Consider the following 27,972-nt stretch of genomic DNA (forward strand, 5'->3'; position numbering starts at 1 on the left):
CTTTTATACATTTTTGTTGTTGCTAAGATCGTGTCTCGCTCTTGTTGTCCAGGCTGGAGTGCACTGGTGTGATCTCAGCTCAATGCAACCTCTGCCTCCTGAGTTCAAGCGATTCTCCTGCCTCAGTCTCCTGAGTAGCTGGGACTACAGGCGCGCCCCACTATGCCTGGCTAATTTTTGTATTTTTGGTAGGCAGTGTTTCACCAGGTTGGCCAGACTGGTCTCGAGCTCGTGATCTCAGGTGATCCATCCGCTTCCGCCTCCCCAAGTGCTGAGATTACAGGTGTGAGCCACCATGCCTGGCCCTTTTATACATTTTATATGGCTGAAATCAGACTTCCCACCCCAACCCCCCCGCCTGGCCCTTACCGATACTTCATGCCTGTGCGCTGGGCGGTGCAGCCATCCAGGGAGAGGCCGTGCATGTGGAGGAAGCTCTCCATGTTCCTGGCCTGGGCAGCCGCCCGCACCTCCCGCAGCCGCTGCAGTTCCAGCATGTCCGTCTGGCGGACGGGATGCAGGGCCCATTCAGAGTGGCACCTGCTGCTCACGCTCCGCAGACTCTCGCTGTACGTCATCGACAGCATGGTGCCGCCTGGCCTGGGAGCCGCCACTGTCCAGACGGTGATGAGTTAGACAGTGTGCCAATGCCCTGCGTGCCCCAGGCTGGATGGCTGGCCCTGGGGCAGAGGGCGGCTGCAGTGAAACATCCTCTAACTAGTGCCGCCACCAGGAGGTCTTGGTGTCTAGGAGTGGGACCCGGCCCCTGGATGTAAACATCTCTTGGCATGAGATTCTCAGTCCGCAAAGCAGTGCTTGCCAGGAACTCTGGCTAAGCTGCCCTTTTCTGCCCCCTGCATCTATGAGACAAGCACAGGCAAAGCTGCATTCCAGACAGGACAGCTGCACTCCAAGTATCCAAATGAAAACGGGAGCACAGAGAGCATGCAGAGCCTGAGCCCCCCAAATGCTGAAGACCAGGGTTGATTTTCCATGGTGACTGTGGTACCACATCACAGTGTTCTCTTGAAGTGGTTCCCAGGGTAAAGCTGTCCCTGGGAGAGCAGCGCAGGGCACACCTGTTGCTGAAGGAAACTCTCCTGTCATTATGCCAGGGAGGCACCTCACCCCTGCATGCCAGGTGGCCCCAACCCGGGAAGGTCCTATTTGCTCCTAGCCTTGTAAAGGGAAATACTATCTATACAACACATTCCCTGCTTGTTGAAAGCTTCATTGCACCGCAGAGATCTTTGGGCTTCATGCTTTTTGCAAAAGAACAACCGAGCAGAATGCATTTAAGCAGGCTGCAGAGGAGAGTGGCCTGGGGAAATAGGCTTAGTTGGGACAGGGGAGTTTCAAAATTTCTATGTGAAGAACCATTGCTAAATAGTCAGCTGAAATGATGAACGCACATTCTTGGAAACTAAAAGCAATGTAAATGTCCATCAATAGGGAAACTGGTTACCTAAGTGACAGTCCATCCACATAGTGGGAATTTGTGCTGCTGTCAAGAATGAGGTGTCTCAACACAGACTGATGTGCAGTGAGCCCTGAGAGATAGTGGACAATTAAAAGGCCAAGGGAGAAAGCATGCATCCAGAACTCAACCACTGGTGTTAATTCACGTGCACAACAGTGAGTGGACCAGTGAGGGCAGCCTCGGGGCTGAGTCCTCACCATGCAGAGTCTGTGACAGGGTAATGAGGACATGGAGGCAGGCTCAACACAAAGAGGGTCCCCAGTCCAGTGACCCTCACCCCATCTGACTGCAGCCTGGGCCATGGCTCAGGTGGACTGCACTGCAGCCCTGCGTCATTGCCAGAGAGAGAAGGTGCAGGGGAGAAGTCACCATTTCAGCTGGGTCAGCTGCACAGGGGGATCCTGGAACCTGGCCTGGGAACTGCAAAGGAACCAGCACTGTCCCCAACTTCTGCCCCAAGAGAGGAAAAGTTCAATTATCCCTGGGAAGGAGCTGGGAGGGCTATCCTAGGAGCTGAGACAGCTGCAGAGGCTTTAGCATGGTCCTTGAAGGGGGCTGAGATGTCCTGGAGTTGCCCTAGGCCGGGCCTTTCCTGGGGTGAGCTCCAGGGGCCAAAGGAAGGACTCATAAGGGGCAGGAGTTTGTGATGAGCCCCATGTACCAGGGTCCTTCCAGAATGGGTTACCAGCCTGCTGACCTTTCACTGCTCTGCCTATATGTGCACTCAGAGAGGGGTCCACCTCCAGGAGCCCCACAGCTGCCTCTTTCATGGAGGTTTCCCTGCAAGTATTTGCCTGTATCTTATTTGTAGGGACCATCATTCATATCTGCCCTGCTGTGCCCAGCATGAGGCCTAGCTCAGAGCCGAGCCTACAAATGCCTGTTGCATGAACATGCAATTGAGGTAGGGAAGGTGGGCTCAGAGAAGAGCGAAAGAGAGACCAGCCGGCAAGGAGCCCCCGAGGAGCCCCTCCAGGGAGATAGTAGCAGTGTCCACATAGGCCTTGGCCCCACCACCCTGGTCAGGGCCGGATGGCTCCCTCCCCAAAAGCGGGCAGCCAGCTGTCCTTGGAGCCTGCCGTGCTGGTCACTCACAGCCTGCACCTCTGCCTGACGGGCATGGCTCCCGGGGGGCCTGTGCTTCCCATCCTACTCTCCACCCCACGCACACAATGCCACGTGCCTCTTTCCTGCTGCGATCTGTCTCCACTACGCTCACCATCATCCACCTTGCAGATTCCTTTCTAGCTGTCCTATGTGCTGAATTCACTCCCCTGAAGGTTGGGTCCAGGAGGGTAGGGACCCTTCTGCCTCCTGCCACTGCTGCCTGCTCAGTGCCCATAGGAGTGACCCTGGTGCACAGAGGAGGGGCTCAGATACTTGTAGAACAGAAACCAAGGCCCAGGCTTCCAAAGGCCAACCAGGGCTATAGCTGGGCATTTCCTGGCAGTGCTGGGACAGCAGCTGGCGGGGACACAACTGGCTTCCTGCTTCAGGCCCAGGGGCCCTTTGCAGGTCGCCCTCTCTTGCTGGCAGGTTCCCACGCCAGGAGTTGCATTCACCACTGCTCATTTCTACGCTGCGAGGGATGGTGGCTGCTGGACCTCTGGACGCTAAAGCAGGCAGGTGCCCTGGCATGGAAAACCCTCTGCCTTCTGGGAGAATCGCTCTGGAGGGCAGAGAGGCCCGGACTCCAGGAGAGGTTCATCTTAGGAAATGAGGCCCTTGGCACCCACAGACAGCAGCACCAGCTTCCCCTCCCTGCCTACTGGCCGGCCACTCCCTTCCCTCCATGCGCGCGGCAGGCAGCTGCTTCTGAGGTGGCCGTGTGGCCGGCTGCCAGCCTTGTGTGGGGCAAATGGGGGCCAACCCTTGCTTTCCTGAGGTCTGAGTTTAGAAAGAAGGCCAGCTGGGCAGGCTGCAACCGCAGGGCTCTTTCTGAAAGGCAGGACCAGCCTCAGACGTGCAAGTTCCCTGCCTGGACCAACCAGGCTGAGATCAATAGTCATTAGCTTTCAAGACATTACTCATGAAAAGCAACCCAGATCTGGTTTGGCTCTGGAAATACAGCCAAGGCCCTGGGGTGGGAGGACAGGGTGGCTGAGTGCCCAGCTTCTGGACAGGGACAGCTCTGGTTGTCACCTGCCCATAGTGTGACCCAGGCAGGCACCTTGACCGCTCCTGGCCTCAGCCTCCACATCTGTGAGGTGGGCTGGGCAGAGGCCTGTTGTACCAGGCTGCTGTGGGCTGCGTGAGATGAGGCTTTGGACAACTGGGTGGGAGTTGGTGGTGCAGCAGGGAGCGAGTCTCTTGGGGGGGCATGGGATAAGGCACCAATTATGATAAATGCTGTGGAGAGAAAAATCCAGCAGCAGGGGCCAGCAGGCAGGGCGGGAAGGAACGTGTGGCCATAGGCTTGAGTGAGAGGAGTGAGCCACACAGACACCAAATCTCCCTAGAAAATGCTTAAGGGGAGAGAATACAGATGCGAATAATCGCCCCCTTCCCAACAAGATGGTGGGGGGCTGAGTGTGGGGATGTGGGTGGGAGAAGCGAGAGAGGGCAGGAAAGACTGGGTTTTGTGGCCAGGATTTATAGGGCATCCCTCTCTGTGGGGGCCCGCTTGCAATCTTTCCTTAGAGCTCATCTCGCAGCCCTGGGAGCAGGCCTGCAGGTGGGGGCCCTGCGGCATGGAGGGAGCCCAGAGCCTCTTGCTGCGAGCTTGTCTCCATGGTGCCAGGGCAGGGCTTGGGCCAGGGAACTTGTGGGCACAGAAATGGCAGCCTTTGGCATGGGGTGGAGGGGTGAGGAGCACGGCTGGTGCCATGAGGGGTCCACGGCTGCTGGATTACCCTGAAGGTTGGGTCCAGGAGGGCAAGGACCCTTCTGCCTGCTGCCACTGCCCCCTGCCCAGTGCCCACGGGAGTGCCCCATGCACACAGGAGGGGTTCAGATACTTGTAGAACAGTAACCAAGGCCCAGGCTCCAAAAGGCCAATCAGAGCTATACCTAGGCATTTCCCAGCAGTGCCAGGCAGACGTTGATGGGGGAGGGGCTGGCTTCCTACTTCAGACCCAGCGGCTCTCTGCAGGTCGCCCTCTCTTGTGTAGGGGAGGGGCTCCCATGCCAGAACTTGTATCCTTCTGCACAGTGGGGGTTCCCTGTGGTCCTGAAGGGTCATGACTCTGGGAGGGTTGCTCCGAGGGAAGAAGGATGGGAGTAGGCAGAAGGCAAAGGGGCTCTGCCCGTTACCAACGGTGCCTGGGGACAGAGGACAAAGGCCAGCTCCTCTGGACTCCCTCACACTGGGGCTCTATTTCGGGCTTTTGCTGAAGGAGACTCTAGCAGCGTTAGGTCCTTGGATGAAGGGGCCTCAGTAAGACTGCAGGGAGGAGGGAGCAGCCCCACTGTCGGGCTCCTGCCTCAGGGTCCCCACTTCTCCTGTGCTCAAGAGCACAGTGACCGTGACTTCTGATTCAAAATATCCCAGATCCCGGCCGCTTTCCAGAGTGAGGGTCTCTGAGCCCTGACACTCCCTCACCACCCTGGTACCAAGAAATACGAGCCCCTCCTCAATAGCCACTGCTAATTACATGGCACCTACAGGTTCTTTCCTGAGCTGGGCCTGCCTTGTGCAAATCTATTCTTGTAGATCAGGGGCCCAGGGGAATTCATGTGAATTAACACCGTGATATGGAAAAATGCAAGGAAGATGTTAACCTCATTAAGTCAGGAGGAATCACTACCTCCTCCCAGACTCCTCTACCTGGAATTTCTGAATTGTTCTGTTTACTGAAAGCCAACAAAGCATACATCATAAGACTGAGAAGGAATCCTGAGCATCTCTTCTGAATGGTGACACCTGTCCAGCGAGCAGAGAGCCCAGCCAAAGTTCTCCAAAGCGGAAATCCGGGGTGCGGCTCTACAACGCACGGCATTGCATCAGTGCAAACACAGAATGATTTTCGCTCAAGGACAATCAGCAAACCGAGGCCCAAACAAGCAGCCCCCGGCTCCCTCAGCACGTGCTTCCTGCACAGACATTTCAGACAAGACCAAACCTCCCCGACAGTGCTGTGGGCAAAACCGGAAAATGCTGAATCTTAATCAATGGTGAACACAGCGAGGTACAAGCTAGACGCCCGTGTCTCCCGCAGATGGGAAAACAGCGAAAACAGTCAGCCTTGGGCAGGTCTGGGCTGTGAGCAGGCTCAAGCGAGAGGTGTTGCCTGGCTGAAACCCACCACCCACCACCCCGTCCATCACAGTCATTCCAAGTTTACCTCAGGCTGGCTCTTTTTTGAGGTCTTCTGCTTTGAAAAAATGTAGAGGGTCTAATTCCAGATCAGACAAAACCACCCCAAAATATCGTCTCCTCTGTTTTCATTCCCGCGGATGCGTGCCCCCAAGCGGCATCTCCCCTAGGAGGGTAGCAGCTGCATCCAGTCCTGGGGCTGAAGGGAGGACTCACCTGCCTTCGTGGGGGCGTCTGCTCGTTAAAAAAGCCACAGTCTAGTTTATTAGGGATCACCAGACGCTCTAAGGATCTGGCACGGCGGCTTTTTCATTAGGGAGTGTCACTGCAGGACGTCAGAAGCAATTGGTGAATGAGATGAGTCCCATCAGATTCGAGTTTTGAGGCAGCGAGTCCATTAGTTCTATTAGGGCGTTTTCATCTCAGCGAAAGAGGCTGAATTATTCACGAGTGCCTCTTCCCCTAAAAGCTCGGGAAGTGCAGTTCCGTGCTGCAACCTGGCAAGGCTGACTCCTGGTGCATGGGGTTGGGGTGTAGCCTAAGGTGTGGGGGGGGTCCTGCCAGTCCCTCAGGCCTGCCCTTGCTGCCTCCACCATCCCCATGTGCCAGAAACATAAACCCTTGCGCCCACAGGTTGAAGGGGGCAGGTCTTGCTCTTTGGTATCTGAGTGCAGGACACAGAGCCTGTGGTTTCCACACATCACTCAAATCTGAACTGTGTCTGCAGCAGGAGAGCCAGGGGCCCAGTGGTATGGGACCACCACCCACAGCCAAGGGGGTCTGGAGAGGTCTCTGCTCAACACATGCAGATGCTCCTTGTCTCCTCTGGGGACACACCCCAGATTGGCATTTCTGATACTGTCAGTACCTATAAATGGCAGGAAAGTCCCAGAACCTGCTATTTGGACTCCACACTGCCACTTGCTCGAGGGAGGGACACAGGAGCCCTTCTCCACAGCACATGTCCTGACCTGGGGTTTGGGAAACGCTTTGAGACCATGCCAAACCAGGCTGAGCTCTGGGATGAGGCTAAGTGCTGAGCCCCAACCCCAGGGTCATGACCCCCGGGGTCACTGTGTGTCACAGGATGCCAGCAAAGTCCCAGCGTGATATCATCTTCCGGCTGAGAAAGCGTGCCAGTGAATGTGGGATTTTGAATGGAGGCGGAACCGTCTCCCCCACGACAAATGAGCAAACAGTGGTAGCTGCCACGGGGGAAGGTGGGGGACGGGAAATCAGTACCCCAGACACAGTGTGGAAGATAAATAAAGTGGGAGGCTGGGAGACGACGTGGAGTCTGGAGGTGTCTGGCTGCGGGTGACTAGCTGGGAAGGCCTCGGCAATTGAAATGGTTTGTCCCCAAAGGCCCAAGCCCACTCTGTCAGTTCCCCACACGTCGCGCTGGTCGGGGGGGCCTGTGTCTCACTACTGGGTGGTGGCTGCAGCCTAATGTGCTCCGAATGAGGCCCTCTCCTTCCCTGGGTCCACTGCTCCTCTCTGTCCCTCTCTGTCTCAGCACCTGCCCATCAGTGGTCAAGCTTGTGGACGTGGCTTCTGACATCCTTTCCTCAGGCCCTGTACCCTTTAATTCTCTCTCCATGCAGTTCCTGGAGCTCAGCCGTCCTGCACCTTTCCTGGACACTGTCTGGTCTCCTTGCATTAGCCTCTCTCTTCCCTGTCTTACTCCCTGCTACCAGGCTTCCTTCCTAGAGCAGATCTGTGACCCCTGCCCTGCTCAAACACATAGATGGCTCCCCAGTGCCCTCTGAGTTCATCCGAGCCCCGTTGCTAGGCATTCGAGGCCCCCCACCAACATCCCCCTCTACAGCCTGCCTCTCTTTATTCTCCATCATGTCCCTGATGGCCCAGGCTGGGTAACTGTTGCTTCCTGTTTTCTGCGCACACTTCTGAGCTGCAGCTCAGGCTGTTGTATCGACTGAAATGTGCTTCCCAGCCTCTGTGGTGAATCCTGTCCAGCCTTCAAGGTCCAGATCCAAGCCCCTGCTGCCTTCTCCACGAAGCCTTCCTGGCTCTCGGCTGGCTGTGGCCCCTCCTTTCTCAAACCCCAAAGGCTCTCTGGGCTTCTCCTAGGATGTGCTTTGCCTTCTGGAGATCATTGGAGCTATTTGAGACTTGGGGTACATGGAAGTATTGCTCCCAATCCTTCGCTCCTCTGTACTCATGCCCTTTGCCATGTGACTTCATAGCTCCTCCCACTGGTGGGGGCAATATATTTCCAGCCCCTTGACTTTGGGCTGGTTCATGAGACTGACTTTGGTCAAAAGTGTGTGAGCAGAGGTGACAGCGCTCCGATCCCAACCACAGGCCTTAAGAGACCCTGCACGTTTCTGCTTTTCCTCTGGTACTTTTGCCATGGGAAGGACATGCCTGGGATAGGCCCCAGTTAAGGACGGGAAGATGGAGGACATGGGGATTCAACTTGCAGCCTGGAGACAAACCCAGCCGAGCCAGCTTAGACGAGCTGCCTGGTCAACCAGCAGACACAGGAGCAAGGAAGAGATGCCGATTGCTGTGTGGCACTGAGTTTTGGAGCTGTTTGTTATGCAGCATTTGGTGGACAGCTGATTGGCACAGCGTCCTACGTCGATTCCTTGCCTGGGAGCTGCATGGGGGCAGGGCACATGCCTCGAACGCCTCCGCCCTGTGAGAGGGCCAGGCCTAAGTAACTGAAAGAACCATCCAATAGGCATGTTTAGTGGCATGCTTGGAGTGATGAGGTGCCCTACTAGGAGTGGCCCCCAGCCTGTTAACAAACCAAGACCCGAGCCCTTAGAGGTTATCTCCAGAGCCCCCACAACAGACACCCAAGTGACCCCCTGGATAGCCAAGGGGTAGGATGGTCAGAGCCTGTGGGCACCAGAATTGGGGCTGAGAGCCTAGAGGGTGAGCTTCAGAGCTTCCCTTGGGGCCGGGCAGGCCACCTGGAAACGAAGGTTCTCATGCACAGTGTTCCCAGGGGATGGACAACATGCTGAGGCTGTGGGGTTCTGAGGGCTGTGAGTGGGCTGGAAGGCTCTCACTTGGTCACACTGGACAATTTACTTGGCCCCTCCTGGGGCCAGGCCCTTGGAGCTGGCTGGTCTGTACCCGTGGGCAGGCCTTTTGAACTGGCAGGTCTGCACCTGGGATTTTTCTGCCTGCTCTTCGGACCTCACCCCTTCCCTTCTGAGGACTGAGGCTGCCCCAGGCTCCCTGAGGATGCAGTTCAGGTACATGTTTCATTTCACTGATGAAATTTCCTGGGATGAGTGGTGTGTATTTGTCAGCATGTGTTACACCATGCCTACATACATCATAATACAAACATTTCACCCAGGAAAAGCATTTGCAAGCCCGAGTTCAGATTTAACTATTTTAAGCAAAATCTTATCTACCAAAATTTCAGTAGGATCAAAGAGTTGGCCATGTCTTTAGAGCTTCCTGTAAGGAGCAGGATCTCCCAGGAGGCACTGAAGGCGTGGCACAGATCACTCTGAGCATCTAGGTCTATGGTCCCCGTCAGAGGCGCTAAGGCTGGTGATGGCCTGGGGCGGGGGCAGAGAGAGAAAAGCCACATGGAAATACATTGCCATCCCCATGCCCACTGCCTGGTGCATTGACAACGACCCCCAAAGCACTGTCACCAGGTGTCCGGGTCCAAATAGAGAGGCCTCCTGGCCTGACCGCCAAGATGCAGCAATGCATACCAGCGACCTCCTGCCAGAAGCCGTGCCGATTCCCCAAACAGTCCCAAGGCACGGGGAGGCTGCTGCCCGCGGGCACCAGGCAGCCCTGACATTTTACTTCCTAGGGTTGGAGGCTGCACCAAGAACACGCATCCCCTGCGTTACAGGTGAGGGAGAGGCAGCCCAGGGGAAGGAACGGGTCTCCCCGAGAGCACCCTGTGGGGCCCTAAGCCTGGCATCTTGATGCCACATCCCGCTGGGGCATGGTCTCTTGCCAGGTGAATGTGCCCGGTTTGTTAATTCACCAACGGAGAAACACATCAGAAAGATGTCACTAATCAAGTCATATCAATACTGCACACTCCCAAGCAGGCATTAACCTTCAAATGAGCCTGAGGAGCTCTGTGAGTTCCAGATCAGCTCAAACCCACAGGCAAAGGGGGAACGGATGGGCTCGCCACGTCCTGTACTCTAATAACAGAAGCAGCACAAGCCGGCGACCACAGGAAGGCGTCTCCCGCACTGCCTGATGAGTGAAGCTTTAACGGTAGATTTGGCTGAGAGCTTGGCAGTCGTCAAAAGCCCATTTGCTCAAATCAAAGCAAACTTCTGGCAGATCAACACATACAATTAACCTGACTTCACATTTTCCATCAGGACGTTGCACAGTGTCCTGTGGGGGTAGGCACAGAGGGTGACAAGCAGAGCCTGGGGGTCTCAGGGGGCTTTGGCTTCACAGAAAACACCAGCACACCCTGCTCGGCAAGGGTGCAGTCCTCCCACCCACTCCTTGGCCTTCGGCTTGCTGGGTTTTAGGGAGAATGAAGACTCATTACCTGTAAAACTGGAGCTGTCTTTTGGGACTCCCATACCGAGTACTTCGGACAGCAATGGAGGAAAGAGAAAAAGGAGAAAGGGAGAGAAGAGAGAGAGTCCATAGTTGGCATCAACCCCAGCAGGTGCAGGTCAGAAAGCACCACCAACGTCCCGTGCCCCCGGGCCCCCACCAGCTGCCTGCTCAGGGCAGTCTGTGAGGATGCACGCCGGGTGCCAAACGTTCTGCAGCAGCGCCACCCGGTGGCCATGGGCAGAGAGCCGGAGCCAGTTTTCTGGACACCAAGGGCTCCTTCCATGCCAGGCCCTGTTTTCCGTGGTGAACCTCCGGGTGAGGGTTGGTTTGGATTGCACGTGCTTCAGGACTTGCTTTGCAATATGCTTGTGGGCAATGGCTCAAAACCCTCCAACCCAGATGTGCAGAGAGCCCGCATGCTGGCAAGCCCGCACGTGCCTGCTGGGCTCTTTTTAGGACAGACACTGCCTTTCCCTGTGGCTGTCACAGACATGGGCTCTGGCTCATGCCCCAATGATTATCTGGAAAGGTCTGGCTGCCCAAGACCAATGGGCTGCTGGGGTACTGCCTGTGCCTGCATCTTTCATGGGTTCTGTGCTCTGTCCCCAGAGGCTCAGCTCTCACTGAACGCCCTCTGCAGCTAGCACTGCCGTTCAGCGCTGTCTATGGTGCAGACAGAAACACCCAGGGCCGCAAGCGGAAGTGAGTTCCACAAGGAGGTGGTCAGGGTGCCCTGGGAACATCTGGTTGTCCCCACTCCCTCCGGTGTTGGGAAACCGGTAGACGTGGTTCCCCAAAGGCCTACAAGGTCGTGATCCTCGCTCAGGGGAAACTGGCGGGGCCACAGGGCCCGTGATGTATAAAGTGGGAGGAACAGAATGCTGGGGTCGGCCCTGCACTCACTGTCGGGCCTCTCTGTTAAGCTCAAACGAGATATTTTGGAAGGGTCAGGGACAAGAAAGGAGTCTACTCTGGCTCAAACCCCCTGGAAAAGTTTTGCTTTTTCTTTCCTACTTGGGTTTTAAAGCCCCTGCTCCTTTCTTGGAGAAAACGCTCACCGGCGTGCACCTCGAAACCCCGTGGAAGGCAGAAGACTGTGGGCCCTGCTTGGGCCCTTCCTCCTCCAGAGGGGAGGACAGTGGCCTTGGGAACCCCTCCTGGAGGCAGGACTGACCCTGGGAGGGGCCTGAGTGAGGGGGTGGGAGGTCACCTGTAGATCATCCCGGGGGAGCCCGTCTGCCGCAGGGAGAGCCGAGCTGGGGAGCCCGTCGTTGATTCTGGATACATGGAGCCAGCCTTACTTGTTCAGACCTGCTGGATTTTTTACAGTGGGAAAATTCTGGAAGAAAAGCAAAATAAGGGAGGGGAAGAGGGTGGTGGTTAAAAAAGATCAACCAGGTTCGGCCAGGAGACTCTAGGATCACAAAGGCCTAGGAGACTGTCTGGGTTCAGGGTATCGGGGAGTCCCTCAGCAGACAGACAGACAGACAGGCAGACAGACAGCAGGCAGGCAGGCCCATGGGCTCAGGAGGGACTGGAGAGCAGGTGACAACTGTGAGAAGGGTCTCCACAGTTCATCACTCCACATTCCTACCCTACATGTCATGGGGGTCCTTCCACACCAGCCCAGCTGTTGTTCTGAAGCCATAGGTATAGGTTCTGCTGCTCACATGGTGCAGAAGAGACCGCCCAGGGGGCATCTGTGCACTTTCTGAGCTCCTGAGTGCACTGCTGTCCCCCAGGGTCATCGCTGACACTGTCCCTTGCCCTTACTCGAGCCCAGTGCAGCTTCCTGGTGCTGCCACTGAGCTCCTAAGTCAGGCAGCTTGTCAGATGCCACTGATGTCCCCAGCTCCTGGGATTCCTGCCCCTGGGCAGCCCCTGCCCTGGAGTGTGGGCTGGACCTAGCAAGCCGCTTCTAACCAGCAGAACATGGCAAAGGTAATGGCAAGACTGTCACTTCTGTCTTGCTACAGACTGTCCGTCCTGGCTGTGGTGTTGGAGAGGCCCATGGGGCAGGAACTGAGGGCAGCCTCCGGCCCACAGCTGGTGAGAAGCTGAGCCCTCGGCCGAACAGCCCAAGGAAAGGAGTCCTTCAAACGAACAAGGGAGCCTGGAGGTGGATCCTTTCCTACCAGAGGTTTCCAAGGCGAGCCCAGTCCTGGCCAGCACCTTGACTGCAGCTCAGCAGTCCCAAAACAGCAGACCCAGCCCTGCCCTGCCCCAACACCTGACCCACAGGAACCAGGAGATCACGTTCTGGGCGGTTTGAAGATGCAGGGTTTGTGAAGAGCTGTTACAGCAGCATTGATAATGAGCACGGCTGCCAATATCCAGCCGTCCACCCACCTCTCCGGCTTCCACCCTTGGGCTGAGCCACTGCTGTCTTTCACCTGAACTCCTGGGTCCCCTCCCAGTGGCTCCCCCGACCGCCTCCTGAACCCTCTCAGCCTTGCATGCCTTGCTCCACCCGGCTGGCTGCTGGCTTGGGGCTTCTATTTCCAAAGCGAATCTGGTCCCATCCTCTTTCCTCCCTCTCCCAGGCACTGCCCCCCAGGACCCTACGCTCTGCCACCTGGCCCTCAGCCCAGGCCCCTGGCCTTCCCAGCAGGCTGAGCTCACACTGTCTGTGGACCCTTGTACTTGCGGCTCCTTCTACTGACTGCACCCTTGCTGCAGTGTTTCTTAGCGCCATGAGCCCTGACTGTGAGGCTCACGGGACCCTGCCACTCCCTAGCCGACACCATGCCCTTGCTGCCTGCACACGGGTCTGTGGTGCTCCAGTTCCCTCTCTGGGGGGGTGCGTTCCAGGAGGGCAGTGGTTCTGTGGGTCTTGCTTGCTGCCGCACCCCCACGCCTGGAACAGGGCTCGGCTTCTGGAAGGACAAAGGACCCCTGATCCAAAATAATGTGGTCCTGCACCCATGGGCAAAGGGATAGCCTGGGCTCAAAACATAGCCCCGCCCGTCCACAGCAACCCATGAAATTGGTGGCAAACCTGACACTTAGCCAAGTGGTGGATTGGCTTTGTTTTTCCCCCTCTTCTTTTTCTCCAGAACAGTGACCTCCTGTCACCAGGGAGCCGGCTTCCTTGGAAGAAAAGCAAAGTAAGGGAGGCGATTCACAAACAGCCTCTGTCCCTGGGGTCCAGGCAGCGCAGGTCTAGGTCTCCCTAATCACCGAGGTCTCCTCTGAGTGAGCGACGTGCGCCCATGTGCGGACCTGCTGGTAAAATGGGACCAGCCTGGAATACCAGCACTTTGGGAGGCCGAGGCAGGAGGATCACTTGGGCACAGGAGTTCGAGAGCAGCCTGGGCAACATAGAGACTTTTTTTTGTAGAGACTTGGTCTCCACAAAAAAATAAAAAAAATAGCTGGGCGTGGTGGTGCATGTCTATAATCCCAGTTACTCAGGAGGCTGAGATGGGAGGATCGCTTGAGCCTGGGAGGTCGAGGCTGCAGTGAGCCACGATCGTACTCCAGCCTGGGCGATCCTGTTTCAAGTAAACCAAAATGAAAACCAAAAACAAAGATAGAAGATGCAGAGAAGATCCAGCACCATGCTAACCTCAGAGGAAGTGGTGGGGCTTGGTGACGAGCCCCTGGAGTTTTATTCTTAAAGACCCTCATTCAGGCCAGGCATGGTGGATCACGCCTGTAATCCCAGAGCTTTGAGAGGCCAAGGCTGGTTACCTGGCTTTGGGGTGACTGAATCCCTGCAGTACTGGGGGGCTAGAGGGGCCTCAAGGGCAGCCTCTCTTTGAGCCCATTAGCAGCTCACACATTTTGCTCTTAGATGACTCAGAGGCAGGAAATCAAATCATCTCACTAAAGTCGTTAAAAAACCGTCGTTAAACTCCTAAAGATGCTATGCTTTTGATCAGAGGACAGTGCATTTCTTCATGCATGGAACACTGGCTGAGCCCTACTGCTGTGGGAGGCTGCCCCTATAAGCAGTGGAATTCCTGCCCCCAGGCTCCCCTGAGTAGCTGAGGGATGTGGACAGGAAACCAAGGCTGCGGAGTGGAGGGTTCTGCTGAGAGCAGAGTCGTCTCCACAGCCCATCCCCAGGGAGCCCTCATGGAGGCTGCATAAGCAAATATGGCCCATAGGAGGCAGGATGTCCTCACACAGGCTTGCAGAAGGGGATGGGGGCTGGGATGCCTGTGCCTTTAACAGGGTGTGTAGCCCACCCCACATCTCACTCTCTCTTGGGTCTAGCTGCTGAGCTAACTTCCAGAATTCTGGAATCACAAACTCAACTTGGGTTGGAAACAGTGCAGGGACTGAGTCACTGGTTCCATGAATATGGGGTAGGGTCCAAGAATCTGCATTTCTCATAAGTCCCGGGTAATGCTGATGCTGCAGGCCCAGGGACCACGCTTTGAAGACCCCTGGCCTGGAAGCAAGGTCGAGGGCCAGGAGTCTAAGCAGGCCAGAGCCAGCCTGCTGCCTGTTTTTGTAAATAAAGTTTTATTGGAACACCTCCATGTCCGTTTGTTTATGAATCCTCTCAGGCTGCTTTTCAGCTCCAAGGGCAGGGCTGAGGAGCTGCAACAGACTGGCTGGCTGGCAAAGCCTAAATTATTTACTACCCGGTCCTTTACAGAAAGAGTCTGTGGGTACCTGCTCTACGCCATCCTCTCTCCCAGGCTCAGGGGACACCTCGCAGCTCCTCCCTTCCCACCCCACCCTCCGCTGCCACTGCTGCTTCCCAGACCCCTGAGAAAACACAAGCAACCAGAAGCCACCTTCCCCACACAGGGACGCGATCCGTGCTCAAAGCCGCCTTCCTTCCTTCCTGTGGCTACCCAGTGAACCGGCTCCACAGTGTCCATGGCCATGTGGCCGCCCCCAGCCCCACACCCACTCAATCCCATTCCTCCTTCTTCAGGAGGCATTGCCAGCTGCACCCAATGAGTTATTTCTCTCATCTCCAAAGAAAACAAAAAGCACAGTTTCTGTTTGTGTGTGTGTGTGTGTGTGTTTTTTTGAGACAGAGTCTCACTCTGTCGCCCAGGCTGGAGTGCAGTGGCATGCTCTCGGCTCACTGCAACCTCTGCCTCCCGGGTTCAAGTGATTCTCATGCCTCAGCCTCCCGAGTAGCTGGGATTACAGACGTGCGCCACCATGCCTCGCTAATTTTTGTATTTTTAGTAGAGACGGGGTTTCACCATGTTGGCCAGGCTGGTCTTGAACTCCCGACCTCAAGTGATCCGCCCGCCTCGGCCTCTCTAAGTGCTGGGATTACAGGCATGAGCCATTTTTAGGCATTTGGCCTAAAAAGCACAGTTTCTTAGACCCACTTTCTTTTCCACTGTTTCTCGCCTTCCATTCACAAGAAAATTCCTCAAAAAGTTTTCCTTCAATTGTCTGTGATTCCTCTCCTTCTTCCAGCTCATAAACTGTCTCCAATCAGCCTCTGCCCTCACCACTCCATGGGAGCAGCACTTGCCAAGGTCGCGGTAACCTCTTCATTGCTAGGTCCAGTGGTGCCCATCCTATCAGGGCGACAGAGGTGCTGCCTGCAGCTTCCCCAGCTCCCGGGACTCCATGCCCCCCTCCCATCCCTCCGGCCACCCCTTTTCAGTCTCCTGGGATTCTTCCTGCTCCTCTCTGTCCTCCAGTGGCTGCCCTTGTTCAGGCCTTGAACCTCTTCTTTTCCATCCCCATGAAACCCCTCAGATTCTTGCCCATCTCATGGCTCTGAACTCTGTCGTTATGCTGCAGACTCCACCCTGTGAACCCCAGAGCTGTTTATTCCCTGCCTGTGTGGCTCAGTTATGAGGGTGAGGAATGTGTGCCTCGGATTCCCGAGTCAGACACTGAGCTCCCGACTGCCCTCACCCCCAGCCCAGTTCTTCCCAGGGTGGTCTCAGCTGAGTAAAGAGCTCCCCACCCTCCCAGGTGTCAGTCCCACCCCCGGGAGTCACCCTGATTCCTCCCTTCTTCCCATGTCCCGCCTCCCACATCCAATCCAGCCCTGGGCCAGGGGCCCGTGCCTCTCCCTGTCTTCTCCCAGGCCCAGGCCGCCACTGGCTCTCGTGCTGCTCCTCCCAGCGTTCCCTGCGCCCACCTCCACCCCAACTGGCTGACTCTATGCAGCCAGGGTGATCCTCCCAGAACATAAGTCAGATTATGTCATTGCTTTGCTCCAAACCTTCCAACGGCTTCCATTCCATTCAGAGCCAAAGTCCAATCTCAACAGTCGGTCCACAACCTTTCTAGCCACATCCCCCTGCTGAGTCCCTCACACACTGGCCCCTGCCACACTGTCTCCCTGGGGGTGTGTGAACCCAGCAGACAGATTCACTCCCACCTCAGGGCTTCATGCACTCCCCCTCCTCCTGCCCGAATTCAACTTCTGACCACCACGGTCTGCCTGAGCCCCCTCCCACGTTTGCCTCTTTACGCCAAGGTCACCTTCTCATGGAGGTCTTCCCTGGACACCTCCCTCACATTGCAGTCCCCGTCTCCCCCATGCTCCCTGGTCCCTCCCCTGGGCTGTTTCTCCCCAGTGCCTGTCACCTGCTCACAGGCCTTCTCCTCCACCTACTTGTCTCGTTTATGCCGTCTGCCCACCAAGATGCCGGCTTCGGGAAAGCAGGGAGTATTGTCTGCTGGTTCCCAGCCGTGCCTGGCACCTAGTAGACACGGAACAGGTTATTTGTTGAGTGAACGAATGAGTGGGTGGATGCCTCTGTGACCCAGCCTGCTGAAGGCTGGAGCAGAGAGAGCACTGGAGAGGCAGCTGGGGCTCGCGGTCTGCGTTACTGCAGGTAGCACGGCCCACGGCGCTGGGGACGGGCTCGCATATGGAACAAGGGCAGCTTTCTCCGGAGGGTGCAATGCCTGCTGTGTCCAGTGGGGGTGCTCAGGGCAGCTCCAGGTGCAGGGACAAGTGGCACCGCTGGTCACTCTGGGGGAGGCGTCCCTAGGAGGCCACCTGTTCCACTCCTCACCCTCTGGACTCCGAGAAGTGTTGACCCGAGGCCAGGCTGCATCTGTGCTAGCAGCCACAGGCGGGAACTGTGCGCCGTTTGATGGCCACGTTACAAGGAACTGCGGGCCACGAGCACAGCCTCTGTGTCAATCCTCACCAGGGTTCCACCACCTTTGCCACCTCACAGGGGAGGAGGGGATGGTGAGATTTCCCCACAGCCCCTGCTTTGCATTTCAGGATGTAAGACACACAGAGGCAGAGCCCAGAGTCCACCTTCTCGAGTTGCAGACGCCACTGTCCAATCAGGAGCGACTGTATCTGCCAAGCAGCCAATCCCTGTGGAGCCAACATCCTAAGGGGGATGCTGTGAGTTCCAGGCTGGTGCAGTGGCTCCTTCAGCACAGAGGGAGGCAGACACGGCTAAGCTGGGTGGCCCTGGGCTCCCTGACACCGCCAGGACTTGGGAGAACAGGCTTCAGAAACCGCTTGCCAACACACCAGACCCAAGAGGGGAGCCTAGCAGCTGATGGGGTGCAGGGCCCAGGGTCCACGCAGGGAGCCCACAGGCTAGGTCCCTCCCATCAGCTCCACTTCCACTTGGTCTGTGTGTGACCTGGAGCAAATCTTCTGGATTTAGATTTGGAGAAACTGAAGCATGGAGCATTTCCACAGGCCTGCCCAACTTCTCATGGAGCAAAGAGAAGCAAGATGTGAAAATGCTTGGAGCCCAGGAAGGAATCCGGTCATTAAATCCCAGCTCTTCCCCTTTATGTGGTTGGCTGACAAAGACAGGGGACCTAGGAAGGTCGGTAGGCTCCCTCTGTGGGCATTTTCTTTCTTCCTACCAACTTACTACTTTGAAAACTTTCAAACCTCATAAAAGTGGAAATAATTAGAATAGCAATAAACACCCATATACTCTTCATCTCAATCACACACCAATTGTTAACCTCTTGTCTCACTTGTATGCATTCCCGCTCCTCTCCTTCCCTTTTCCTCTCTCTCCACGCACATACGCACACACATGCACATGCATACATGCACAGGTATACACATGCACACACACCCACATGCACACACATGCACACATGCAATGCACATGCACATATGTACACATGTACACACACCCACACGCACGCACACACGTGCACACACCCACATGCACACACATGCACACATACAGGCACACATGCAATGCACATGCACACGCACACATATGTACACATGCACACACACCCACACGCACACACACACCCACACGCACGCACACACCCACACGCACACATGCGCACACACCTACATGCGCACACATTTTCTCCGAACTGTCTGAAAGTGCGTTGCAATCCCCTGAGCTCCACCCCTCAATATCTCAGCACTCATCTGAGAGTTTTGTCTTAACCACACCACCAGCACTGCACCTAAGATACTTAGTTCAATATTGCCTGATCCTCTATTGGGTGTTCCTAATTATTCCAAAATAACTCCTACAGCTTTACAAAAATCTGGGATCCATTCAAGGCTCACAAATGGTGTTGGTTATTTCTCTCTCATCTCTCAACCTAGAAACAACCCCCCATTTTTTTCGTTTTTGTTTTTTATGACACTGACCTTTTTTGAAAAGTTCAGGTCATCTGTCCTGCAGTCCTTCAGTTTGGATTTGTCTGACTGCAGTTTCGGGATTCAATTTAGCTGAACCTTTCTGGGGAGGTCTTGTCCTTCTCATGCATCCAGGAAGGGGCGAACAAGCGCGTTTGCCCATCGAGGACGAGACCAGGTCTGGTCATTTGGTTAAGGTGGTGTCTGCCAGGGTACAGCTCTTTCTTTCTTTTCTTTCTTTTCCTTCCCTTCCTTCCCTTTCCTTCCTTTCCTTCCCTTTCTTTTCTCTTCTTTTGTTTTGTTTTCTTTCTTTTTCTTTGACGGAGTCTTGCTCTGTCGCTCAGGCTGGAGTGCAGTGGCATGATCTCGGCTCACTGCAACCTCTGCCTCCTGGGTTCAAGCAATTCTCCTGCCTCAGCCTCCCAAGTAGCTGGGACTACAGGTGTGTGCCACCATGCCCAGCTAATTCTTGTATTTTTAGTACAGATGGGGTTTCACCATGTTGGCCAGGATGGTCTCGATCTCTTGACCTCATGATCTGCCCACCTCGGCCTCCCAAAGTGCTGGGATTATAGGCACGAGGCACTGCACCTGGCCACAGCTCTTTCTTTTTTTTCATGATTAACCAGAAATCACAGGGAGGGTTCTTGAAGGTTGTGTGAATATTCGGTTCCCCTATGACCCCCAAGTGGAGGTGTTTTCAAAACTGTAGTTTTTCTAGAAAGGCCAAATATGTTGCCAGTTTGGGCTCTGAATGCAGAGTTGGTGAGAGGACAGGAAGCTGAGTTTATTTAAACACAGAAAGGAATCCTGCGGGTCTTGAACTGTCATCAAAGCCACAGCCCCAGGAAGGCATCACTGGTGAGACTCTTTCAGGGACTGATGGAAGGCCCACAGCACCCCTTTATGGGACTCTGGCTCCTGGGGCAAGCCTGGGTCATGAGATTTAGGGCGAGCAGTTTCCTCCCCATGCTGCCCCATGCCCCTCTCTCTTTCTTTCCTTTTTGAGACAGGGTCTTGCTCTGTTCCCCAGGCTGGAGTGCAGTGGCATGATCACGGCTCACTGCAGCCCCGACCCATGGGGCTCAAGGGATCCCTCCACCTCAGCCTCCCAATGAGCTGGGATCACAGATGTGCGTGGCCGAGCCTGGCTAATTATTATTATTATTATTATTATTATTATTATTATTTTTATAGAGATGAGGCTTTACTCTGCAGCCCAGGCTGGTCTCAAACTCTTGGGCTCAAACTATCCTCCCGCCTCAGTCTCCCAAAGGGTTGAGATCATAGGCGTGAGCCACTGCATCCGGCCCAGGCTGGCAGTTTTTTGGAAAAGGTGGACCCATACATGAGTCTAGGCAAGGGCACACAAGGAAGAGCAGCCCCAGACTAAATGGATAAATGGAGCAAAACTCCCTGGGGCACAGCCAACCAAGGCAAGGGCCTCTCTTGGAGCCTCAGTTTCCTCATCTGCAGAATGGGAGGCCTGGGACCACAATTTCTCTGTTGATGCTAACGGTAAATGACTATTATTTTGGGGCCAAATGTGCCCTTGGGGGTCTGAGTAGGAGCTCTGGGGGCACTGTCTCTGATTCCTTCAACCTCAGCGTCAAAGATGGAATCTGTACCCTGCCAGAGCCACTTGAACTGCTTGCATGAGCTGGGAAGAAGTCAGTGCACCCAGGTAAGAGGAAATAAATGAATGGCTTAAGCCAAGAAACCACAAGGGAAGGTCAGGACTGAGCCCAGGAGTCAAGGACAGAGACACAAAATAATCAAAGACACTTTCTGATTTGACCTGGTATGGGGACAACCTGTTACGGTTACCCACATGTTCTGGTTGAGGGAGCTGGCACCTGATTTACATAGGGAGGGCATGAGGGTATGGGAGGTAGAGTTACTGACCCCCAATGCCTCACTTCTCCCAGCATCCATGTCCTTTGCTGTGTGACTTTGCCGCCTCTCCCAACACACACACACACACCTACACACACATACAAACGTACCCACTCACAGACATACACACACGTACACACACACACACACATACCTACACACACAAACACACAGACATCTACAAACATATGTACACGCCTACACACACACATACATATACACATACACACAAACACACATACACCCCTATACATGTACATACATATACACACACATCACACATACCTACACACATACACAGATACATACACATACACACATACCTACATACGTGCACACATATAGACATACACATATATGTACACACATATACACACATATGCACACATACACACATATACACAAATACGCAAAAAGACAGACGTACATATGCACACAAACACACACACACACACACACACATCAGAGGGGTGAACTCCCGGCCTTGCCCTCCTGTGCAGCCATGTGACTTGCTTTGGTAACTGGAAGGTGAGCAGATGCCTCAGTCACAGGAGACTTGCCCCTGAGCCTCTGCCATCATCATGGGACACACATGCCCCAGTCCACCCTGCTACATACACAAGAGCCACTCCACCTAGACCAGACAACCCCAGCTTCTCTGTGACGTGGAACCAGCAGCTGCCCCATGAGTACATGATAAATAAATGCTTGCTGTAGCCGCCAGCAGCATCATTATACAGAATTCACCTTAGCGCTGAACCCCAGGGCTCCAGGGAGCAAGTTCTGCTTTGCTTTAATCTCCAGGGTCATACTTATAAACACTGAATTAGAAGTCCGGTGGGTACCTGGAAACCTACTTCCAGGTCCTGCAAAAGGCAGTATCTGTCTCTTTATTGTAGATTCTGGAGTACAAAACATTTGAGCTGGCTGGAACTTTCCTTTAGTGAGAAGTCTTGATCCAAAGTCAGTACTTTGAGGCTGGAGAGGATCCGTCTCTAAGCTGAAATCTTACCATTACGGACTGCACATGCTCCTATCTTCTTTGGGAGCTGGTTGATGACATTATTCCAACCTCTTTGGGTGACTGAGGTGATCAGTCTGGGCTCCAAGGAAGGAGGTTAGGCCCTCACTGGTTTGGATCTGGGCTTTGGAGTTGGGGCTGACTGGAGTCCTCACTCTGCCATGTGCTGGTCTATGACTTTGGGCAATTCGCTCAGGCTTCCCTGTGTTAGTTTCTCCATCTGTAAAATGGGATGATAATGAGGGAGGACTCAGTGTGCTAACAGGGAGGGGTGTGCCGTGGGAGCCGCAGGAGCTGGGACTAGCTTGTGCCCTGCCCTGATGTCACATCAGGCACAGATGCAGGGAAGGCTCTGGCCCCAGGTCTGGGAGTGCCTCCTGGGGAGTCACTGACCACAGCTGCTTCCTGGACATCTGTGCCATCTGCATGACGGCAGGTAAAGCTGCTCTTGTATGGTGCACCCTGGGCTTACTGGGAAAATCAGTGTTTGAGGGTCCTCAGCCTTGCTACAACATCTGCTCTTCTGGCTGCTGGTCTCCTTGGCTGTCAGGAGGCTTCTCTGTCTTTTCCACTTTCCCAGAAAAGGTTCATCTTTTTTTTTTTTTTTTTTTTGAGATGGAGTCTCTTCAATTGCCCAGGCTGGAGTGCAGTGGTGCGATCTTGGCTCACTGCAGCCTCTGCCTCCTGGGTTCAAGCAATTCTGCCTCAGCCTCCTGAGTAGCTGGGACTACAGGTGCACACCGCCACACCCAGCTAATTTTTTTGTATTTTTAGTAGAGATGGGGTTTCACCATGTTGGCCAGGATGATCTTGATCTCTTGACCTTGTGATCCGCCCGCCTCAGCCTCTATAAAAGTGAAGGCTCATCTTTTATAGATGTGACCAGCCATGCCCAAGTGTGAGCCCCCACCTCAGGGTGTCATGGCGGGACCTGTGGCGCTTAGGCTTTCTGTGGCTGCATCCAAATTCTGAATCATCCTGAAGCTCAAAGCTTCCAGAAGACTGGTCTGCAGATCCCTGAGGTCTTAAGAATGATCACCTTGTATTCCTTATCTGTCTGCCAGGCGACTCAGACTCACAGCTTTCAAAAGGCCAACCCTAATACAATGGGGACAGTGGACACCAGGAGGCGGGGTCCCTGGAGGCCATCCTGGAGGTCAGTGACGCAACACCAACAATGGACTCTCCCCCAGATTCATATCTGTACCCATATCCCGTAAGACTGCTGGGGGTCAGCTCCTCCCGGCAGGGAGCTTCATCTCTTTCCCTCATGGATGTGCCCCCGCACCCAGAGCGGCCACCAGCATGTGGTAATGCCCAGTGAACATCGCCGAAGGGATGGAGAGAGTGGGGCTGTTCCGGGCTGGGTGTGATGTCCTGGGTGTCTTCCGGAAGGCCTCGGGGCAAGGACTCCAGCACCTGCTTGTTGAACTGATGTTATTTTGTACATTGCTTCTGGAACCCTGGAGGTCCCCCATGCCACTGAAGTATCTGCCGTGACTACTGTGTAACACAAAACCATGTTCTGTTTGTTCTGCAGGCCAGAGCCTGGAGGAGCCATGGCGGTGACTGTGCTTCCAGTGGAGACAGGAAGAGGTGTGCAACTGCTCAAAACCGCATGACACAGAAGGGCACTTACACAACACACACTTCCTCTCTCACCCAGAAGCAGGCGCCCAACAGGAGCCCATTCCTTCCCTGAGCGGGATCTGATGGCAGAGGGTCGATGCTGCAATAAAGGCAGGTGCTGACTCTGAGTTCACTAGGGGTCATGACCCTAGGGGGTCGTCAGCCTGGGGGGTCATGCTGGGGGCCTGGCAGAAAGGCCCGCTTATCATAAGGAAGCCCCAGAGGGTGGGCAGGGGTTGGGAGGTCAACATAACCCAGTTCCCCGACAGCTCCATCCAGACTTTGGCTCAGATGCAGCCAAAGAAATGCAACAAGAACTGTGCAAACCTTACTAGAGATTGGAGATCCCAGTCAGGATTCCCTGTGTTTCTCACGGAGAAACCTCAGTCTCTCCTCCAATCTCCTGAGGCCTGAGCCAAGGGGACCAGTGGCACAGTGACAGATATCACATGGTTCAGGCAACAGCAGAAGCATCAGGACCTAACCACGGTGCCCAAGGTCATGACTGCCAAATGGGGCCTTTGATGGTACATCACGTCAACGCCTCAGTAACAATTTTCAAGAAGATCACAGGCTAGAAATTTCAATCTCTTTAAAGCAATGTTCAATTCCTGTTCTCCGATTACAAACACCACAGGTCTAGACTGCAAGAACAGTTCACATTCACATCTAATCAATGCTGCAATGAACAAAAAATAGACCACAGCCAAAAAATTCACGTGCCTGCCCTAGCTCCATCCTGCCTCTCAGTGACCACAGGTGGAAGGTACGGTGCCGTGCAGGGCCGCTCACCTGGTACTGGGTGGCGGGGACCCCCAGCACAGCATAGACAGCGTGACTGGCAGTGAGTCAGGGCTGCCGCAGGCTGCTCACTCAGTAGCTGGCTGGGCCTGTCCCCTGCAGAGGCAGCAGGAGCCCTCAATGGTTCGGAGTCCCCATAGCTGCCCGCCCAGGTCCCCGGCCTCCTCCCTTCAGCCACACACACACACACACACACACACACAAATGTGTCCCCCAGGAGGCTTACAGCCTCCTCCCTCCATGACCACACCCTGCACCCATATCCTGCCCAGGGGAAGTGGAGGAGGCAAGCGAGAGGGGATGCAGGAAGCCATCACCAAGAAGCCCTTTGCCCTCCCCTCCGGGACAGTGACCTCAGGGCTGTGCAAGGGGCTGCAGGGTGGGGAAGGGGTCTGAGGGGCCTTCATCCCCCACCACTGCCCTGTGCTCAGCCCGAAGGATGAGGGGAGAGAGGAGGGACTGGGGACCCATACCATCCACGTTCAAGGCAGGGGCCTTCGCGCCTTCCACTCAGAGATGGGAATCCCCAGGCCAAGGCTTCCCGGGAGAGAGCAGACAAGATGGGCAGGGCTCTCCCCCTGCAGAGGGACAGAGGTGGCCCCAGGGGCTCTCCATCTCCCGGTGTCTCCCTCAACATCGCCCCAGGGATGAAAGCAGAAGCCAGTGGAGAATGTGCAGCAGTCAGACATCTCTGCTGGGTGCCAGGCCCACTCTGCCCAGCAGCAGCAACAGGAAGCAGTGACGGGCTGGGCTGTATTGGGCAGAGTGTCTTTGGGGTCAGCTCACCCCAGGCTGAGGCCAATCCCGAGGGGGGCACGTGGGGCTCAGGGGCTCAGGCTGGCACAATTAACCCTGGACATTATGGGGGCACCTAAGCCCTGCTCAGGGAGCTGGGGTTGCCCACCCATCAGATAGAAAACCCATCCTGAAAAACCGGATCCCCTGAGCACCCCAGGTACCTGCTCCTGAACGGGAACAACCGGAGACAAGGCCATTTTCCGAGCACTCAGGGGAATGCCAGGTCACACATCTGCTGCAAAGCCTTGGGACCACAGCACCCAACAGGAAGTTGGTGCAGTGCGTGCCAGAGCCATGCACTGTCGCCGCAGGGCCAAGAAGGCATGGGGTGCTGGGGCGTGGCCTTTGCTCTCAGGCATGCCTAGCGCGTGACCCAGGTGGGAGGGCCCGACACCCCGAACTTCCTGGCTGAGCAGCGGCCAGATGCAGCAGGAGGCAGGTGGAGGACAGGGAGCAGGTGGCTGTGAGGAGGCAGCCCGGGCCTGTCCCCTAGCAGCCCCTCCGGAGTAGGAGTCAGACCTTCCCTGTCGGCCCAGGAGCCCCTTTCTCAGGGCAGGGGGTTCTGGTGATGTCGAAGAGCTCCCCTCACTGCTGCCGACTGTGTGCCGGAATCGGCCATGTGCCAGGATCAGCTGCCCACCTTTTACCTGAGTTCCCTCATCTGATCTTCCCTGCTGCCCTGGGAAGGGGTACTGCTGTCCCCCATGCCACAGGTGACAACACGGAGGGTCCGAGAACCCTGGACTCAGGGCTGGCTGACTCCAAAGTGCATTCTGAGCTGTGTACTGCTGAGAAGCCGAGGGCAGTCTCTGCCACTCCATCTCTCGTCTCTCTGCCAGGACACAGAGGGGGCAGCCACTTTGAGGGGACAGGTGGCCCTGGGGAGGATGGGCCAGAGGTAAGAGCACCCTCTGCGGGGGTCTTTCTCCCGCCCTGTGGCGTCTCCCTGCTCTGCCATTCCTTCCTGGGGAGGCCCCTCCTCCCTCCCATGCCAGCTGCTGAGCCTGGGGCCAGGCTCTCTGGTGACTCATTCTGGGGAGAGCCCAAGCTCTTCGGGGTGCCAAGCAAAGGGAGGACTTGGGTGGAACGTGCCATCTCCCGTGGTGCCGGCCACCTGCACTGTGTTGAGTCCCTTGTCCCAGGCCACCCCCGTGTGATTCCAGGAGGGAGGCTGGCACCCCCTCTCCTGGCGTGGGCACACAGCTCTGAAGCCTACACCAGGGGAGCTGCTGTGTGTTCCCGGCAGGATAAAGATAAAGACCGTGGTTAGGGGAGGTAGAAAGAGGAAAAGGAAGGGAAAATAAAATAGTCTGGGTGCTCAGAAAGAAAGCAGAGGTGTTGAGAGATGAACAGGAGGGAGAAGGGAGAAGGAGGAAGGCGAACAAATGGGAAAATGAAAAGAGCGAGGCGCCATGAGGAGAGCTGGGGGACAGCGACCCATGTTGAGCCAGCTCTGGGCCTTGCCCCCAGCCCTGGCCGCGACATGGTTTTTACAGATGGGGAAATCGAGGCCCAAGAATATTAAAGAACATCCAAGGTCGCTTGGTGAAATTAGTGGCAAAGCCGGAACCACAGCCTCGGTGTGTCCAGCTCTAAATCGGGGTTCTTTCCTCACACACACCTTGACCTGCCGCCCTGGAGCCCCCCATGGACCTCTGGCTCTGGACAAGTGACCTCTACTGCCTCCCAGAGCCAGAGCACAGCCGTTATCCTCGTGGCCCCCAGCACGGAGATGTTGCCCGGACTCTGTGGGTCTCCAAACACAGACTGTATTCACGGCTGTCACAGACCACAGCTGCGGATGCTGCATCTCACAAGCAAAGGTAAAAGTTGGAAGCTGTGAAAGTAACCTCACTGGCTGCTTTGCAGTTTCAGACACAGTGAACCAGCCCTCAAACCTCAGCTTCATTCCTGGCTCTTAAAAACAAATTGTATTTTCAGATACTTGCCAACTCTTTTTTAAAAAAGTTTCTTTGGACCAGGAAGGCAGGTGACTGACTGGTAAATGCTGAGTGGCAGTTAGAGATACTTCATTTAAAAGACACTATTGGCTGGGTGCGGTGGCTCACACCTGGAGCTGGAGGCCAAGGTGGGAGGACTGCTTGAGGTGAGGAGTTTGAGACCAGTCTGGGCAACACAGTGAGACCCAATCTCTAACACAAAATTTAAAAATTAGCCAGGAGGCTGGGCGTGGTGTCTCACGCCTGTAATGCCAGAAAGTTGGGAGGCCGAGGCGGGTGGATCACCTGAGGTCAGGAGTTCGAGACCAGCCTGACCAACATGGTGAAACCCTGTCTCTACCAAAAATACAAAAATTAGCTGGGCATGGTGGTGGGTACCTGTAATTCCCGCTACTCAAGAGGCTGAGGCATGAGAATCACTTGAACCCAGGAGGCAGAGGTTGCAGTGAGCCTAGATTATGCCATTGCACTCCAGCCTGGGCAACAAGAGTGACACTTTCCATCTCAAAAAAAAAAAAAAAAAAAAAAAAAAAAAAAAAAAAATTAGGCGTGGTGGTGCATGTCAGTGGTCGCATCAGTTTAGGAGGCTGAGGTGGGAGGATCCCTTCAGCCCAGGAGTTTGAGGTTACAGTGAGCTATGATCATGCCACTGGGACTCCAGCCTGGGCAACATAACAAGATCCAGCTCTATAAATAAATAGATAGGTAAATAAAAATAGAAGGTACTAGCAACAGTAATAAGGCAACCCAGAGTGAGTGAAAATACTTGCAAATCACGTATCTGATAAGGAATTAATATCCAGAATACATAGAGAACAAAATTCAACAGAAAACCAAACATTCCAATTACAAAAATGGCAAAGGATTTGAATAGATACTTCTCCAAAGACAAGACACAAATGGCTAATAAACATATTAAAAGATGCTCAACATCAGTAACCATTAGGGAAAGGCAAGTCAAAACCACAATGAGACACTACCTCGCAGCCATTAGGATGGCTGCTATAAAAAAGTCCAGAATAATAAGGGTTGGCAAGATGTGGATAAATGGGGACC

At 55.0% G+C, this 27,972-nt stretch overlaps 1 protein-coding gene and 1 long non-coding RNA gene across 8 annotated transcripts in view; one reads left to right on the plus strand and one right to left on the minus strand.

The window, feature by feature from the left end:
- KCNAB2 (potassium voltage-gated channel subfamily A regulatory beta subunit 2) overlaps positions 1 to 27,972 on the minus strand; it is a 111,869-nt gene that overhangs the window by 54,028 nt on the left and 29,869 nt on the right. For 2 of the 7 annotated variants that reach the window (XM_010357412.2, XM_010357410.2), the window contains exons 1-3: positions 25,117 to 25,520; positions 11,482 to 11,610; positions 10,258 to 10,299 (exon numbers count right to left, since the gene is read on the minus strand). In XM_010357412.2, coding sequence (XP_010355714.1) covers positions 10,258 to 10,299; positions 11,482 to 11,558 — 119 coding nt within the window. In that variant the 5' untranslated portion in view covers positions 11,559 to 11,610; positions 25,117 to 25,520. Of the gene's footprint in view, positions 1 to 369; positions 2,456 to 10,257; positions 10,300 to 11,481; positions 11,611 to 25,116; positions 25,521 to 27,972 lie in introns of those variants that run through there. The other 5 variants (XM_010357411.2, XM_010357409.2, XM_010357414.2 and 2 more) reach the window with 4 other exon arrangements.
- Positions 25,605 to 26,895, plus strand: LOC115900801. The gene is made up of 2 exons (XR_004060457.1): positions 25,605 to 25,853; positions 26,452 to 26,895. It is a non-coding gene; the product is annotated as an uncharacterized LOC115900801 (long non-coding RNA).

Source organism: Rhinopithecus roxellana, chromosome 12 (genome assembly GCF_007565055.1).
Source record: "Rhinopithecus roxellana isolate Shanxi Qingling chromosome 12, ASM756505v1, whole genome shotgun sequence".
Taxonomy (NCBI): Eukaryota; Metazoa; Chordata; class Mammalia; order Primates; family Cercopithecidae; genus Rhinopithecus; species Rhinopithecus roxellana.